The sequence below is a fragment of the Aedes albopictus genome, chromosome 2, assembly GCF_035046485.1.
Source record: "Aedes albopictus strain Foshan chromosome 2, AalbF5, whole genome shotgun sequence".
NCBI lineage: Eukaryota > Metazoa > Arthropoda > Insecta > Diptera > Culicidae > Aedes > Aedes albopictus.
The window spans coordinates 468,199,929-468,215,226 of NC_085137.1; the positions used below are offsets into that span (position 1 = coordinate 468,199,929).

The window sequence follows — 15,298 nt, forward strand, 5'->3', positions numbered from 1 at the left end:
CGTTTTCATAATGCTCATGAATTTTACTTCCATATCGGTAAAATTGAATTTTAATTACTAACACATTTTTCTTGTAACTTTGGGACTCTTGTAGGTGGTGTCCGGCCATTTGGCCGAACGCCGTTTGGCCGAACGCCGTTTGGCCGAATGCCGTTTGGCCGAACGCCATTTGGCCGAATGGTTGTTTGGCCGAATGCCGTTTGGCTGAATTATGTTAAAAAGAATTCAGAGGAAGTTTTTGACATTCCAACTACCAATATGATCATCAGAAATATTTCCTTCTTTTAATCATAGACTATTCTTTCTAGTTTTGACATTCAGGGATTAGTTGGCGTTGAACCTGTCAATATTTAAGCAAAGATTTTTCCTTCTTCGAATTATAGGCTGTTCTTTGGAGTTATACTGATGCGAGGAAAAGCGACATGGTCACTTAAGTTCATCATTCATTTTCGGCCAAACGGCATTCGGCCAAATGGCGTTCGGCCAAACGGCATTCGGCCAAATGGCATTCGGCCAAATGACCCGGAACCACTTTTAATTAGCCATCTCGTGCCACATTTCTTTCGATATTTACCTTACCTTGATACCTTGTTGGCTACAAAGTAACTTTACTCCAATGCCGAGCGTATAGTAGAGCACCATCTTCGTCGGTCTTGGGCGATGTTCCTCCAGTTTCCCCGAACGTGTAGGGATCGTAGATCTTCTTCAACCGCGTGACGCCAGCGAGTTCGCGGCCGCCCACGAAGTCGCCTACCTCTACCGGGTTCTCTGCTGAATATTGTTTTCGCTATTCTTTCTTCCGACATTCGCACTACGTGTCCAGCCCACTGAAGTCTGCCGTATTTTATACGTTTCACAATATTCGCATCTTTGTACACTTGGTACAACTCGTGATTCATGCGTCTGCGCCACACTCCATTTTCTTGTTTCCCACCGAGAATTGTCCGCAGCACTTTGCGCTCAAAAACTCCAAAAGCTTTTCGGTCTACCTCCTTTAACGTCCACGCTTCGTGACCGTAGAGGGCAACCGGAAGAATCATCGTCTTATACAGAGCGAATTTTGTTTGCGTTTGCAAGTTACGGGACCTAAGCTGGCTACGCAATCCGTAAAAGGCCCTATTCGCAGCTGCAATACGCCTTTTCACTTCACGGGAAACGTCATTGTCACATGTCACAAGTGTTCCAAGATAAACAAATTCTTCAACAACTTCAAACACTTCCCCATCAATCACTACCTCAGCACTAACACCACTAGGCCTGCTTCTGTCTCTACCCGCTATCATGTATTTCGTCTTGGTAGAGTTAATCGTCAAGCCTATCCTTGCTGTCTCTCTCTTCAGAGGAGCATAAGCTTCCTCCACTGCCCTACGATCGATGCCGATGAGATCAATATCGTCCGCAAAACCGAGGAGCATGTGCGACCGTGTGATGATAGAGCCATTCCTCTGCACGCCTGACCTCCTAATCGCTCCTTCGAGTGCAATGTTGAACAATAAATTTGAAAGAGCATCCCCCTGCTTCAATCCATCCAAGGTCACAAACGACGTAGACACTTCGTCCGCGATCCGAATACTTGATTTTGATCCATCCAGCGTTGCGCGTATCAGCCTAATTAGTTTCGCCGGAAAACCATGTTCTGACATTATCTGCCAAAGCTCATTTCTTTTCACTGAATCGTACGCTGTTTTAAAATCAATGAACAGATGGTGAGTCTGCAAGTTATATTCCCGAATCAGGATCATCCGCAGGGTAAACATTTGATCCGTCGTTGATCGGCCCTCACGAAAACCAGCCTGGTATTCGCCGACGAAGGACTCCTCAAGAGGTCGCAGTCTGTTGAACAGGACACGCGACAGTATCTTATACGCCGAATTTAAAAGGGTAATCCCTCTGTAATTGGCACACTCCAGTCTGTGCCCTTTCTTGTAGATTGGGCATATGAGGCCATCCAACCAACTAGTGGGCAATTCTTCATCCTCCCAAATCTTTATAATAATCTGATGGATTGATTGATGTAGCTGCTCGCTTCCGTGCTTAAGAAGTTCGACCGCGATCTCGTCCTTCCCAGCAGCCTTGCTGTTTTTCAGCTCCTTAAGGGCCTTTTTAACCTCATCCAGTGTTGGTGGTTCCACTGCTTGACTGTCATCCATTACGTTAATCCTGTTCCTGAGTGCTCCTTCGCTGCTGCCATTCAACAAATCTTCGAAGTGCTCCTTCCACCTGGCTGCCACCATTGTTTTGTCTGTCAGCAAATTTCCTTCCCGGTCATTGCACATGGCGGGCACTGGCGCAGTCTTGTGCCGCGCGCCATTGACAGTTGCATAAAATCTCCGCATATCGTTCCTGTCCATACTTTCCTGCGCTTCAGCAATAACACTCTCTTCGTGTTGCCGTTTTTTCCTGCGGTGGATTCGTTTCTCTTCTGCTCTTGCAACCCTGTACCGCTCTCTGTTCTGCCGGGTACCGGCCACTAGCATTCGACTTCTGGCGGCATTCTTTTCGTTCGTCGCTCGTTGGCAGTCCTCGTCAAAAACCAACCATTACGTTGGCGTCGCTGAGCGGTACCAATCACCTCTTGCGCTGTTGTTGTCACTGCTTCGTGGATACTTCCCCACAAGCTGTTCCAGATCCGTTGGTCTCTCCTATCCTCTCGCCTAGCTTCTGATGGTACTGTGCAGCAACCCCTTCGGCTGACAAGCGCTGGATATTGAAACGCATCGTCCTGTTGTTTCTTGAACTCGTGACGCTGGATAATCGCGCCCGAATTTTAGCGGCTACAAGATAATGATCCGAGTCGATGTTCGGGCCTCTGTAGGACCTCACATCTATGACGTCCGAGAAATGTCGCCCGTCGACCAGCACGTGGTCTATCTGGGAGCAAGTGTCACCACTCGGGTGTCGCCAGGTGTGTTTTCGGATATTCTTACGTGCGAAGTAGGTACTGCTGATTGCCATCCCTCTAGCAGCAGCGAATGTCACAAGGCGCAGACCATTATCGTTGGTAACAGAATGAAGGCTTTCCGTTCCAATGACAGGCCGAAAGAAACTTTCTCTGCCGATCTGCGCATTTGCATCTCCGATGACTATTTTGACATCTTGTTTTGGGCACTCTCCGTAGGCCTTATCAAGACTCTCATAGAACTCATCCTTCATGTCATCGGGTTTGTCGTTCGTTGGCGCATAGATGCTGATCAGGCTGTATTTGAAGAACTTGCCCTTCATCCTCAACACACAGATTCGGTCGCTTATCGGCTTCCACCGAATAACTCGCTTCATCTGCTTCCCGATCACTATAAAGCCAACTCCGCGTTCTGCCTTATCGCCGCCGCTGTAGTAGATGTGGTACTTGAATGAAGTGTTGGCGATGGGATCCACCGCTCGGAATTCGCGTTCTCCAGTTTTGGGCCAGCGTATCTCCTGGATAGCGGCCACATTAACGCCGACATTCCGCAGTTCACGAGCCAGGAGCCCAACACGTGCGGGTTCATTCAAAGTTCTCACGTTCCAAGATCCGACTTTCCAATCGTTGTCCTTTATTCGTTGCCGGGTCTGTTGCCGTTGAATCAATCCGTTTACTCTACTATTGCTTTTCTGGGTGTTTGAAGGTTTTCAGCAGGCTACCTTACCGGGGCCGCGCTGCCTACATTGCGTTGAAGGGGCTGCCTTCTTAGGTATAGCTGACGCAATACAGCATTTCATACTCAGCCGCTGGATGCCAGAACAGACGCTGTTTGAGCCGCACCTCCTTGGTGAACAGACGCTCGGATCGTACCTCCTCAATCTAGCTGAAGTCAGAAGGACAACAGTACCCAGGCTGCACTACCAGCTAAGCACACAACTCTTAGTTGGCGGTCTTTGTCATCGTTTGACCCGTGGAAGCATGAGGTAGGAACTTTTGAGGACGATATTTAAAGAACTTTATTCATACTAGTGTTAGACACCTTCCCTGATTTGGAGGCGCCCTGGATTCGGAGGGGCTCTCCCCTTGCTACTCCACTATATCTTTAGGTCATGTGAAGATTACAATTTGGTGCTCCTACATACGTTCAAAAAATTTCCTTCGAGATACTGGAAATTTCAACTCCTAAATGAAATTTACATATGTGATTATTATTAGTTTATTTTTGCGCCCTCGCGACTGATAAAATACTGTTAAGATATATTTGTGAGTTTTCCAATTTTACACCCTCATGCATTCAAAATTTTTTGTGATATTGGTATTTTTTGCGGGTTCCTCCAGAAATCCTTCCAAACTAAAAGATACATATATCCAAACGTTTTTTTTCTGAAATTCTCTTAACGAATTTTTCGAAAATTTCGCAAGGATTTCTCACAATTTCTACCAGGAATTCTTTTACAAAATCTTTCAAAAAATCTTTCTAGGATTCATTCGGAATTTTCTGCTGGTAATGCTTTAATATTTTTCTAGGGAATTCTTCATAAGTTCTACTAACTATTTCTCCGTAAAGGATTATATTAAAAATCTAGCATGGATTGCTTCAGAAATTCTTCCATGATTTTATCCATAAATCCTTCAGCGATACCTTTAGATAATTTGTTGGATTATATCAAAAATTCTTTCAACGATAATTTTTGGAAAATCTTCCAGTGTTTATACACGCCCTAAAATCCGTTCCGATTTCCACGAACAAGAAGTCACGAATATCAGAACAGTTGGTTTGGCCAAATTCGTAACTGCGTAACTCGTCGTCGAGAACTGTAGAAACATCTTTTTGTTAACATATTTCCGAATCCAGGAACAGAGTTCACGGTCTACTTTCAGTCCGTAACGCATTCAAAACCGTAGACATAAATCATGCGCTTGTGATCTTTGAAACCCAAATATGTGATTGTGTGCCCAGAAATGTGAACTGAATTCATGGCAGCTGTCACTTCAACAGCTTCTACCCAAGAAGTAGTAGAAAAAATAAAAACAAAAACACCAGCAAGTGCAGTGAAGTCTAGTGAGAATCCCGTTGAAGATTAGATCCTTCTAGTTTAATATAGAATCTTCTAGTCTAGAGAATTCTAGTATAATATGGACAATTACCAATGGGGCACGTTCGGTGTAGTACTAGATTTGTAGTAATGAGCTTTATTTTAGTATGGTGAGAAGCGCAATTCTCCGTTTCTACAATGAAATGGTGCAAAAAGCGTGGGTATTATGATTCCTTACCTAATTTGATGCTGTTTGAGCAAAACTTTGGATAACTATGTTGTTTATGTTGCAAGAAATGGAGAAAATAACAACACTGTTGCCCAAAGTTTTGCTCAAACAGCATTAAATTAGACAAGGAATCATAATACCCACGCTTTATGCACCATTTCATTGCAGAAACGGAGAATTCACCTTCTCACCATACTAAAATTCAGCTCATTACTACAAATCTAGTACTTCACCGATCTGTCCTATTGCCTATATACTGAACTTTTCATAGTAATGAGTGAGTGCTGCTTGTGACAATTTATGATTTTGTGCTACTCGCAGTTTCAAGTTTTCGCAGACGTAAAGTGTCGCTGTTGTTTTTTATTCATTATTAAGAGGACAATGTGAATTTTATTTGAGTACGAATTCTCTAAGAAATTTGAATTTTATTTGTAAAACTGTATACTTGCACTTAAAGTGAAGACTCGGCGCCCCATAATTGATCGTCAATTTTTTTTAACTAGTTCATTTATTTGGGGCTCAATCGATCGATCATCAAATTAACGCCGGTATCCGTAAACCATGTTCTTGTTGTGATCTCATTACATCTGATAATCATGGACTTATATTTCCTTTCCGTGAACTAAGTTTCCATTATCAACTTTTCATAGTAATGAGTGAGTGCTGCTTGTGACAATTTATGATTTTGTGCTACTCGCAGTTTCAAGTTTTCGCAGACGTAAAGTGTCGCTGTTGTTTTTTATTCATTATTAAGAGGACAATGTGAATTTTATTTGAGTACGAATTCTCTAAGAAATTTGAATTTTATTTGTAAAACTGTATACTTGCACTTAAAGTGAAGACTCGGCGCCCCATAATTGATCGTCAATTTTTTTTAACTAGTTCATTTATTTGGGGCTCAATCGATCGATCATCAAATTAACGCCGGTATCCGTAAACCATGTTCTTGTTGTGATCTCATTACATCTGATAATCATGGACTTATATTTCCTTTCCGTGAACTAAGTTTCCATTATCAAGAACACGAATCATGAAAACTAGATCACAGTTCTCGTTTATGTGATATTTTCTCCGCCATGTTTTGAGCGGCGACGTTACGCATGCGTTACACATAGGTTTGCGGAACTCAGTTCTGGAACCCGTGACATTAAGGTGAAATGGGACCGCGTCCAGGTGCATTTTTGCCTCGCATTTTCGAGAGAACCGATTTCGTCATCCACAAATTGTCCGAAAACGATGCTACTCAATGTTTACCACGAGTGAGCAAGGCTACTCATTGATTTTTCAACTCTGTTTGTTGTTTGGATGACGAGATCCGTGCTTTCGATATTTGCAAGGCAGCCATTGTGACAGCCATCTTTGGATTCGCTCATATATATCCTTAATTCATGGTGTATAATCGTAAACGAAGTTCCTATCTGTTCTGGTAATTGTGACTGAATTGTGATGATTTCATGAACGGATTATTTTGCGTGTACATGCACTTTTTACAGGACTTCGTAAAGATATTTTTTCATAAACTAATCCAGAGATTTATGCAGGTAATCTTTCAAGATAACCACCAGGTTTTTCTACAGGAATTCGACCGGAGATTTATCCAGGGTATCCTTCTAAAATATATCTTGGGGTTCTCTCAGAAATATCTCCAAAGACTCCTTTAGTATTTAAAGAGTTTCTTAAGGAATTTCTGCGATGGATTTCTTCTTTGATTCATTCCCAGATTTTTTCAAAGAATTATCGAAGAATGCCTTCCAAAAATCCCCAGCGATTTGGCGAAAATTCCTACAAGGCTTCCTTAAAAAATTTCTTCAGAAATTCCTTCAAACATTCCTTTAGAAACCCCTACAAGGATTCGTTTAATTACCTACTGTGGTTTTGTCACAAATAACCCCCCAGAACTTGTTCAGAGATTCCTCCAGGATTTTTTGAAAAATATTCCACCTTGCATTTTTTCCACAATTACATCCAAAAGTTGCACTAGTAATTGCTGGAGGAATCCTTTGCGGTACCCTTGAAAGAATTTCTACAGGAATCTCCATGTGGTTCTCTTGAAGAATTCCTGGAAAAACTCTTGGAGAAGCCTCTGGACATGACTGACCATAAGAAATTCTTTAATATTTTATAGAGGGGTTTGGACAAAAACCTGTAAAGCAATTTATTTGGTAATTTCTGGTGAAATCCTCCAGGGCACCTTAAGATACCTATAGAGAAATTCCAAACAGAATTTCATGAGAAACTGAAGGACTTGTGTTCTAAGGAAAAACCCCAGAAGAATTTCTAAAGGAGTTTTTCAGAAAATGCATGAAGGGATTTCTTGAAATTTCAGAAGGAATGCCTGGAGGATTTTTTGAAGGAATCTCTGGAAGAACTATTTCTGAAGGACAAAAATCGATGAAGCAATTTCTAAAGCAATGCATGGGATAATTTCTGAAATATGGGAGAGTTCTTGAAAGAATCACTGGAGATATTGTTTGTTTAAGGAATCTCTTAAGCAATTCGTGAGAGAGCTGGAGAACTTGAAGGAATCACTGAAGAAATTACTGAAGGAATTGATTGTTTCTAAGAAATCTCCGAAAGAAGAGCTTGAGAACACTCTGCAGGTGTTAGAAGAATTTCTTGACAAATTCCCGGAAAAATGACAGGGTATAACTCCAGGAGTATTTTTCAAAGGGGTTCTAGAAAAAATATATGGAGGAGTATCTGAAGGCACCTCTGGAAGAATTTTTGCAAGAATATCTGAAGGAATCTTCGAAGCAACCCCTGTAGAAACCTTTGGAAGAATTCTGCTAGAATATCTGAAAGAATACCTGCAAGAATCCGTGAAGAAGAAAAAAATATGGAATAGCATTTCTAGAGAAATCTCTGAGGATACACTCCAAGGAATTTTATGTAGGGGCTTCTTAGGAATAATTCCTCAAGAAATCAATGTTCTAAAAAAGTCATCTTCACTAATGGAGTTGAGGATAGAGGCTTAATGGGATCTAAATTGCGTGACATACCCAGACCAGCGCTGAGAAAGATGAAACCTGTGTAGAACTTTCTCAAAAGGCGGACGTTTACCGGCGGACCAAGGGTACCTTGAACGAGCGTTTCGGATGCGAAGTGATTACTCCGGTGGCTTGATATAGACTAACTTATAATATATTACACAAAGAGTATATAGCGTAAAAATCTGTTGGTGTATTAGTGTAATAGAAAGTTCACTGGGTTCTACCCACTTCATATAGAGAGTCCTTTACACATGTATACGTTTTTCTCATTTATAAAAATACATATCTCCATGTTTTTAGAGGTAGTAAAAATTTAAGAAAGTTGTCCCATAGATTGTGCGATATTTGCCAGAAAACCGTTCGCCAGAAAACCGTTCGCCAGAAAACCATTCGCCAGAATGACAAACGCCAGAAAACCATTTGCCAGAATGTACCGTTTGCCAGAATACTATTTGCCCGAAAGTACCATTTGCCAGAATGTACCAATCCCCAGAATTTGTTATTAAATATTAAATTCTGGGGATTGGTACATTCTGGCAAATGATACTTTCAGGCAAATAGAAATTTTCTCCATTTTCTATGAATTAATTGAAACTAAAGATGTGATTGTGAGAATTTGGATGATATATTTCAGTCTATTAACATAAAAAATTTCGTCAGTTTCAATCCTTCAAAATAATTCAATATGTTCACTGCTAGGATGATCTCTTGGTTTGTTTCGATAAAGGACGACTAGGGCTAGAACAACGAAAACAGCTGGAAATGATTCATCGGTAGTTATTGAGCAAAGAGAAAATCGATGAAGAGAAATCGATCATTGCAGATACGCCTGTATGATACTAAGCGCGAGACTTCGACTAGGCTATAAGTGCATAGGTCCACAAACATCTGGTATGGCGAAAATACTGCTGACCGAAGTCCAATGGTCAATGGGTAGAAATGATGATCACGAATCGCAATTCAGTTATTATGGAACAGAAATCGGAACGGTTTCTAAAATTTGTTCGGTTTTCCACTAATATTAACTGATACTTCAACAATATTAATATTGCCTTATTGTTTTACCGCAATCAACAATTAATGTCAAAATCTAGTCTTACTTTCTAAGAAGAACAGCCTAAGTTTAAAAGAAGGCAAAATTCACTAGTTGAACATCGGTGCAAAAAACTATTTTTGTACAACGAAACTATTCTCTCTGGTTCAAAATTATTTAATAGTGAATTTTCCTTCTTCTAAACACAGGCTGTTCTTTCTAGTTTCATTGTAAGACTAGTTTTTTGCATAAATTGTTGATTATGTTAGAACCATAAAGCGATATTGGTATTGCGGAACTAATAGTTGATTTATTGAAAAAAAATAACAGATCTCAAACCCGTTTATTGTTTCTATGTTTTAAAGGAGGAAATATTCATGGGTAAAATACAGTAGCTCCAACTTCAACAATTATTTTAACAGCATAAAAGGAGAAAACGAAAATAATATGGCCATTCGGCAAAAAACCTTTTTGACCTAATGAACTGCTACCAAATGACATTCGACCCATCGGCCATCAGCCGAATGACATAACATCATTGATATTAAGATTCTATAACAGTAGCTGAGCGCCATTAGCCATAACACCATTAGCCCAAATATGTTAGGCTCACATGTTACAATCACCGTGATAAGGGAATATATTAGTTATAATTGGCGCAAATAAACTAAGAAGTTCATCTAGAAAGAACAGCAGATGATTAAAAGAAGGAAAAACTCTGCTAGAATTATTAGAATTAATTTCCTCAAGAACGAGCTTTTTATAGCATATGATCAAGTGATATTCGGCCTAATGGTACATTCAAGCTTGTGATATTGGGGGTACTGGTTTTCGGGCAGTGACAGTCAGGCTATTGGTATAGGTAAAACCGTCACTTAAGTTATTATTTCAGTGTATTTTACTCGTAGCTTCCAAAAGGTTTTTGTTTATGGCATTCGATTGACTTAAGTGTGTGATCAACAATTCCGGGTAATTTTGCTGTTCGGCACAAAAAATATTATTTAAAGTGATCATGTTATTATTTTTGTCAAAAATAAGCTTAAAAATTACTTTCAATTGAACGAAGGGAATCTTTAAAAAAAAATATAAGTAATGACAAAAATTCCATATCAGTAAAAGCTGGAAAGAACATCCTATATGTTGAAGAAAGGAAAAACTTTGATGAGTATTGATCAAATTCCGTCAAAATAATATTTGATCAATTGGATCCACATCGTGATCAACTTGCCCACTAAATAAATTTGTGGAAATGTTCTAAAAAAAAATAAGCTGTTGTTCGTATTCGCAATAGAATAATTGTGATTTGCCCTTCTTCAAACTATAGGCTTTTCTTCTAAAGCTACTCTAAAACCATTTCTTGTTTGCTCTTACATTAGTTCCAATAATTTATTTAAATTTCGCATATAAATCTAAACAAAAATGAAATTTTACATTTTTACAATCGTTAGGGTAATTCAGGTAATTTGGACTGACCGTTACTCGTATATATTCTGGACACTTTCTTTTAATTTTGCCGTAAATGTCCAAAATATATACGCGTAACGATCTGTTCAAAATACCTGAATTCCTCTATCGTGGGCTAATCGATCCCAAACAAATAAAACATCACGATTTATTTTTCAATAAGAATGTATCAAATTATCATTAGATTGGGAACACTTCTGGATTAAGAACTTTGGAAAATTTCTGGGAAATGGTACTTTCTGGGGAATGGTACATTCTGGCAAATGGTTTTCTGGGAAATGGTTCTTTCTGGCAAACGGTTTTCTGGGAAATGGTATTTTCTGGCAAATGTCTTTCTGGCCAATGGCATTCTGGCGAATGGTTTTCTGGCAAATATCGCACAATCGTCCCATATACACACGATAGTAGCACAACTTTCAAAAGTTTGACACCAAAACTGTATTCAGATGATCGAAATCGAAAGATGCTAAATTCAGCTTTCAATCCATGCCAAAAAATGCATTAATTTGTAAATTCCAAAACACATCCATGACCTCTAACATGTTGCATCGTGTATTACTTGAACGATCAACAATCGCCAACCGAAATCCTTGTCACCGATCATTCATGCCTATTCTGAAATGCAAAGGTGTGCGAGGATGCCCCGTATGCCAACGTATATATGTATTACCTGTAGGTACACGTACGACAAATTTCTCCGTTTTCGACGCTCAACTCGATGAATGGTCTGTCAGTGCCAGTGTCTGACGTCCAATCCAGCGTTCATCGACAATCGATCCAACGCGTTTGGCTGCTGTGTGCGGTGTGGCTGTGTGCGAGCAAGTGCGGAAGAAGCAGAAAAACAAAACAGTGTACCCAGAACAAGATGCTGTGTGAAGCGGTTTAGTTGCTTGTTGGAGGAAGAAACCTTTATTTTATCTTGTGAGAAAACAATGTTATTTTTATTATCTTTCAATAGCAGTTCTCTTGGCTGGTAAAGTTAATATTACGAAGACAAAAAGTGTGTCAATCGAACAATAAATGGAATTAACCCACACAAACTCCGCTGGCACCCCTGGCCAGGTTTGACGTCGCGGCCTCGCCGTCATCGACTGAATGGCGAATGTTGTGGAAAACGTCAAAAGCGTGAATCGTACATTGCTCCATCTCATCGCTGTGTAATATTGTGTTTTTTAAACGTTCGAATCTTCAGTTATTTCACAATTTCGCCCACGGTCAGGCCCCGAAAGGTAATTTCCCAAGGTGGGATTCAATCTTCCCGCAGCAGTGCTCAGTTTAAACCCGGAAAAATCTTTCCAGCAGCCGTGTCGCGTCGGAATTTCGTGACCAAAGTGCCAAAAGGTTCTGCTCGCGAAATCATCGCACTGTTTCCAACTTTTTTGCTCCAAGCTGGCGACAAGTACTGCTGTCATTCTTGTAATCTGTGCTGTTTGAAAAGGAAGAAGAACGACGAAAACGACGACGACGATCGGGACGTGATTAGCTGTGTAAACAAAGCGACGGAAGGGCGCGACTCGGCCGCACTGTTGACCACCGGCACCGTTGTCACCATTCCCAACCATGACGGACTCGTTCTTCGGCTTCGACACCTCGCTCCCGGTGGAGGATGACGGAGGCGGAGGAATTGGCGGAACGCTGGACGACTCCGAGGAGGAGTACGATGCGCTCAATGATGAGACATTTGGGCTGGCCGCGCGGGAGGGCGATTGGGAGGGACTGCACGAGGATTTGGTTCGGCTGGACCAGCGGGAAGGAGGCGATGGAGATTCCGGGCCGGATTCCGATTTGGACATCAACTTTTCCAGTGTGAGGATCGATAATCTGGAGATGAACGATGACAACGAGTCGGAGGCGCGTTTGCAGTTGGATCCGAGTGTGTGGACAATGCCAAGTAAGCCGGCGACACCGAGGCCGGTACCGGTGGCCAATGCCCCTAGATTGGCAGGGCCTGGTAAGTGTATGGATGTTGGAGTGTGACATTTCGTAATAACTTTTTTTTTTAATTTTAGCTTCGATGCCCTTTCCTGGGTTTCCCGCAAATTTTGCGGTACCGAATCCTGCCCAGATGCGAATTTGTTCGGTGGAGGAAATCGAACAAAATATGATCAAACAACAAGCTCAGCAATTGCAGCAACATCCGCTGATACCGCAGCGTCCTCCTCCACAGCAGCATGAAACCCTACAACAACAATACCATCAAAATCTAGGGCTTGCCCGTCCGCCACCAGGCTTCCCTGCAGCAGCTGCGATGATGAGCCAACCACCACTAACGATTCCGGTGAATTTCCCACCACCGTTGAACATGGGACCTCCACCGCCTCTCCACCTTCTGCAGACGAATATCCCTCCTCCAGGAAACGGCCATCCGTTGTTTCCGCTGAACGTGCCTCCTCCGAACTTCCAGGAGCAGCAGAACCATGCAAACTTCAACCAACGTTTAGTGCAGGAAATTCAGCAAAACCATCCTTTGCTGAACCAGCATCGTCACCATCAACAGCAACACCAGCAAAATCGCTACCAGCAGCACAATAATCGCCAGAATTACCACCAACAACAACACCAGAATCGGCACCAAAACGGGAAGATCAACCGATCGGGTGAGTATGATGAGTACGCTAATCTGATGAGCGAACGTGACAAGCAGTGGCTGTTGGGAATCCAGCTGTCTCAGCTGAACAAGGACACTCCGTATTTCAACGATTACTATTTCTGCGTGTTCCGCGATCGGAAGGAACGTCAAAAGGGAGATAATGAACGTGAAAGCAAGGCGCACAAGGACAATACATTCTATCATCCCTTCACGCAGCAGATGCTTCAACGCAATGGGCTTATCGGCCGAGAAAGACGAAATTCGGAGAAAAGCCAGGAGATCAAGGAAGTTCCGGCCAGGAATTACACTCCACTTCAATTCGAGAACTCTCTGGGCAAGCTTCAATGCGGTAGTGTGACTGCTCCAAGGAAAATCATCGATCAGGACGTGGTAGCCGAAACGTCCACGAATACAGGGACGGCGGTCTCTTCGGAAGTTCTGTCCCAGCGGAAGTCCAGACAGATTTTATTGCATGTTGAAAGTCTGTACAAGATTACACTGAAGATGGAGGACTTGAGCAACCCCTTGGCGATCGAAGCCAAGCAGTTGCTGAAGGAGAAGAAGGAACGTGAGCGAGTGATGGCTTTGGAAAGGGGACAACAGGTTGACGAGCAGAATAACGTCACCATCAATGGAATCGATGGATCGCAAGACGCGCAAGAAGATACCTTCGATTCAATGTTGGAAAAACTTTTGCCTGGTCTATCTCCAGAAGGAGTTTTGATGACTCTGTCCGTAAGAAAAGGAAAACTTCTATTGAAACGCATTCAAGCGATTGTTAAGGATCGTCCATTCCGGTGGATTCTATGGTGTACAATTTTAACTTCTTTGCCGCTGCTTCCGAAGCGGGACCGTGACGATCCGGAAGGCCTCTTGAGCCCCCTTTTCGCCCAACTGGAAAGCCATGTAAAATACTCAACTATCCAGGACTTGCTTCCGCTGTTAGACACGTTTCTAAACTCGGACAAACTGCTACCCCTGGTGCCCAAGTGTAAATTCCTCCTGACTACCGTGTTGACCCTGATCGATCGCCTGGAACAGTTCCACACTGCTCCGGCCCTGAATCTGCCCGCCGAAGCGACCGAACGGTGGAAGACATTCCTGAAGGAACTGTCCAAAGCCGTCGGCGGAGTCGGCATGGGACCGCAGAAGGTTCTGCTCAAACTGGACTCCAACTGCAAGATTATCCGAACTCTGCGGGATCACTTTCAACGGTATCCAGCGCTGGAGCTGGAACTAAAGCTTCTGGCGCTCATTTCGGTCGAGGACAAAAAGTAAGACGCGGATGGATGGACCTGCATGATAGGTATGAATTAACTAGCTTCTTTTCGTTTCATTACAATTATAAACGTGTAAAAATTTCAAAAGTTTCCCGTTACTTATTAGAACGGATGGGCAAAAGTGTTTTGCAAGGAAAAATGTGTGTAGAACTGAAAATAGTGATTTTCAAAGTTTAGGTAGTAAATAATCATTTTTAACGTGGAAACATTATTAAAGGATGTTAGCACGATGGAGCAGGCAAGTTATTAGATCAAAAACCTTTTTTTTTTCTATTTTTTACATATATAATACAGTTATGTATTCCCTTTTTGTGACTTTAGTTTCTTTCGTTTATTTTAATCCATATAATACCTTTTAAATACTGTATAAGCATATCCAATAACTATCATTAAAGTGAATTCTGAAAGGACACGAACAGCAGGCATGATTTCATCCGAACCATTTTCCAGATTCTCTTCCGTTCATTCAATAAACCAAAACTGCTGTTTTCAATGTAACGTTAGCAGAAATTGCTATTCAGTAAACATCGAACGAGCTCACCAAAAGTCCCATAAAAATTCATCTAGCATGTGTACAAAAAAGTATCACACCATCCTTCGAGCCGGATTTGAACCAGCGACCTATGGATTACTATTTCGCATTTCGCTCATCTACAGTCCACCGCTCTACCAACTGAGCTATCGAAGGTGTTGTGGAAGAGGGTGCTCAAAGGGCAATAAAAATCATTATTCCGTGCATGGTACGCTTTCATCGATGATAAAGCCGCCACGATA

General features: G+C 41.8%; 1 protein-coding gene and 1 non-coding gene across 6 annotated transcripts; one reads left to right on the forward strand and one right to left on the reverse strand.

Annotated features, from left to right (window-relative positions):
- Nucleotides 1-11,718: 11,718 nt before the first annotated feature.
- Nucleotides 11,719-14,934, forward strand: LOC109418111 (protein PAT1 homolog 1). 5 transcript variants are annotated; one of them, XM_062854016.1, is made up of 3 exons: nt 11,719-11,896; nt 11,954-12,605; nt 12,664-14,934. In XM_062854016.1, exons 2-3 carry the CDS (start codon nt 12,215-12,217, stop codon nt 14,520-14,522), a joined length of 2,250 nt encoding a protein of 749 aa, XP_062710000.1. In that variant the 5' UTR covers nt 11,719-11,896; nt 11,954-12,214; the 3' UTR covers nt 14,523-14,934. The 5 variants fall into 5 exon arrangements, with proteins under 5 accessions (XP_062710000.1, XP_019547846.2, XP_019547845.2 ...); XM_019692301.3 differs by having other exon boundaries at nt 11,957-12,605; XM_019692300.3 differs by having other exon boundaries at nt 11,719-11,883.
- A 183-nt stretch (nt 14,935-15,117) lies between these two features.
- Nucleotides 15,118-15,212, reverse strand: Trnay-gua (transfer RNA tyrosine (anticodon GUA)). Its single transcript has 2 exons — nt 15,176-15,212; nt 15,118-15,153 (listed from the first exon to the last, which is right to left on the reverse strand). It is a non-coding gene; the product is annotated as a tRNA-Tyr (tRNA).
- Nucleotides 15,213-15,298: the final 86 nt, after the last annotated feature.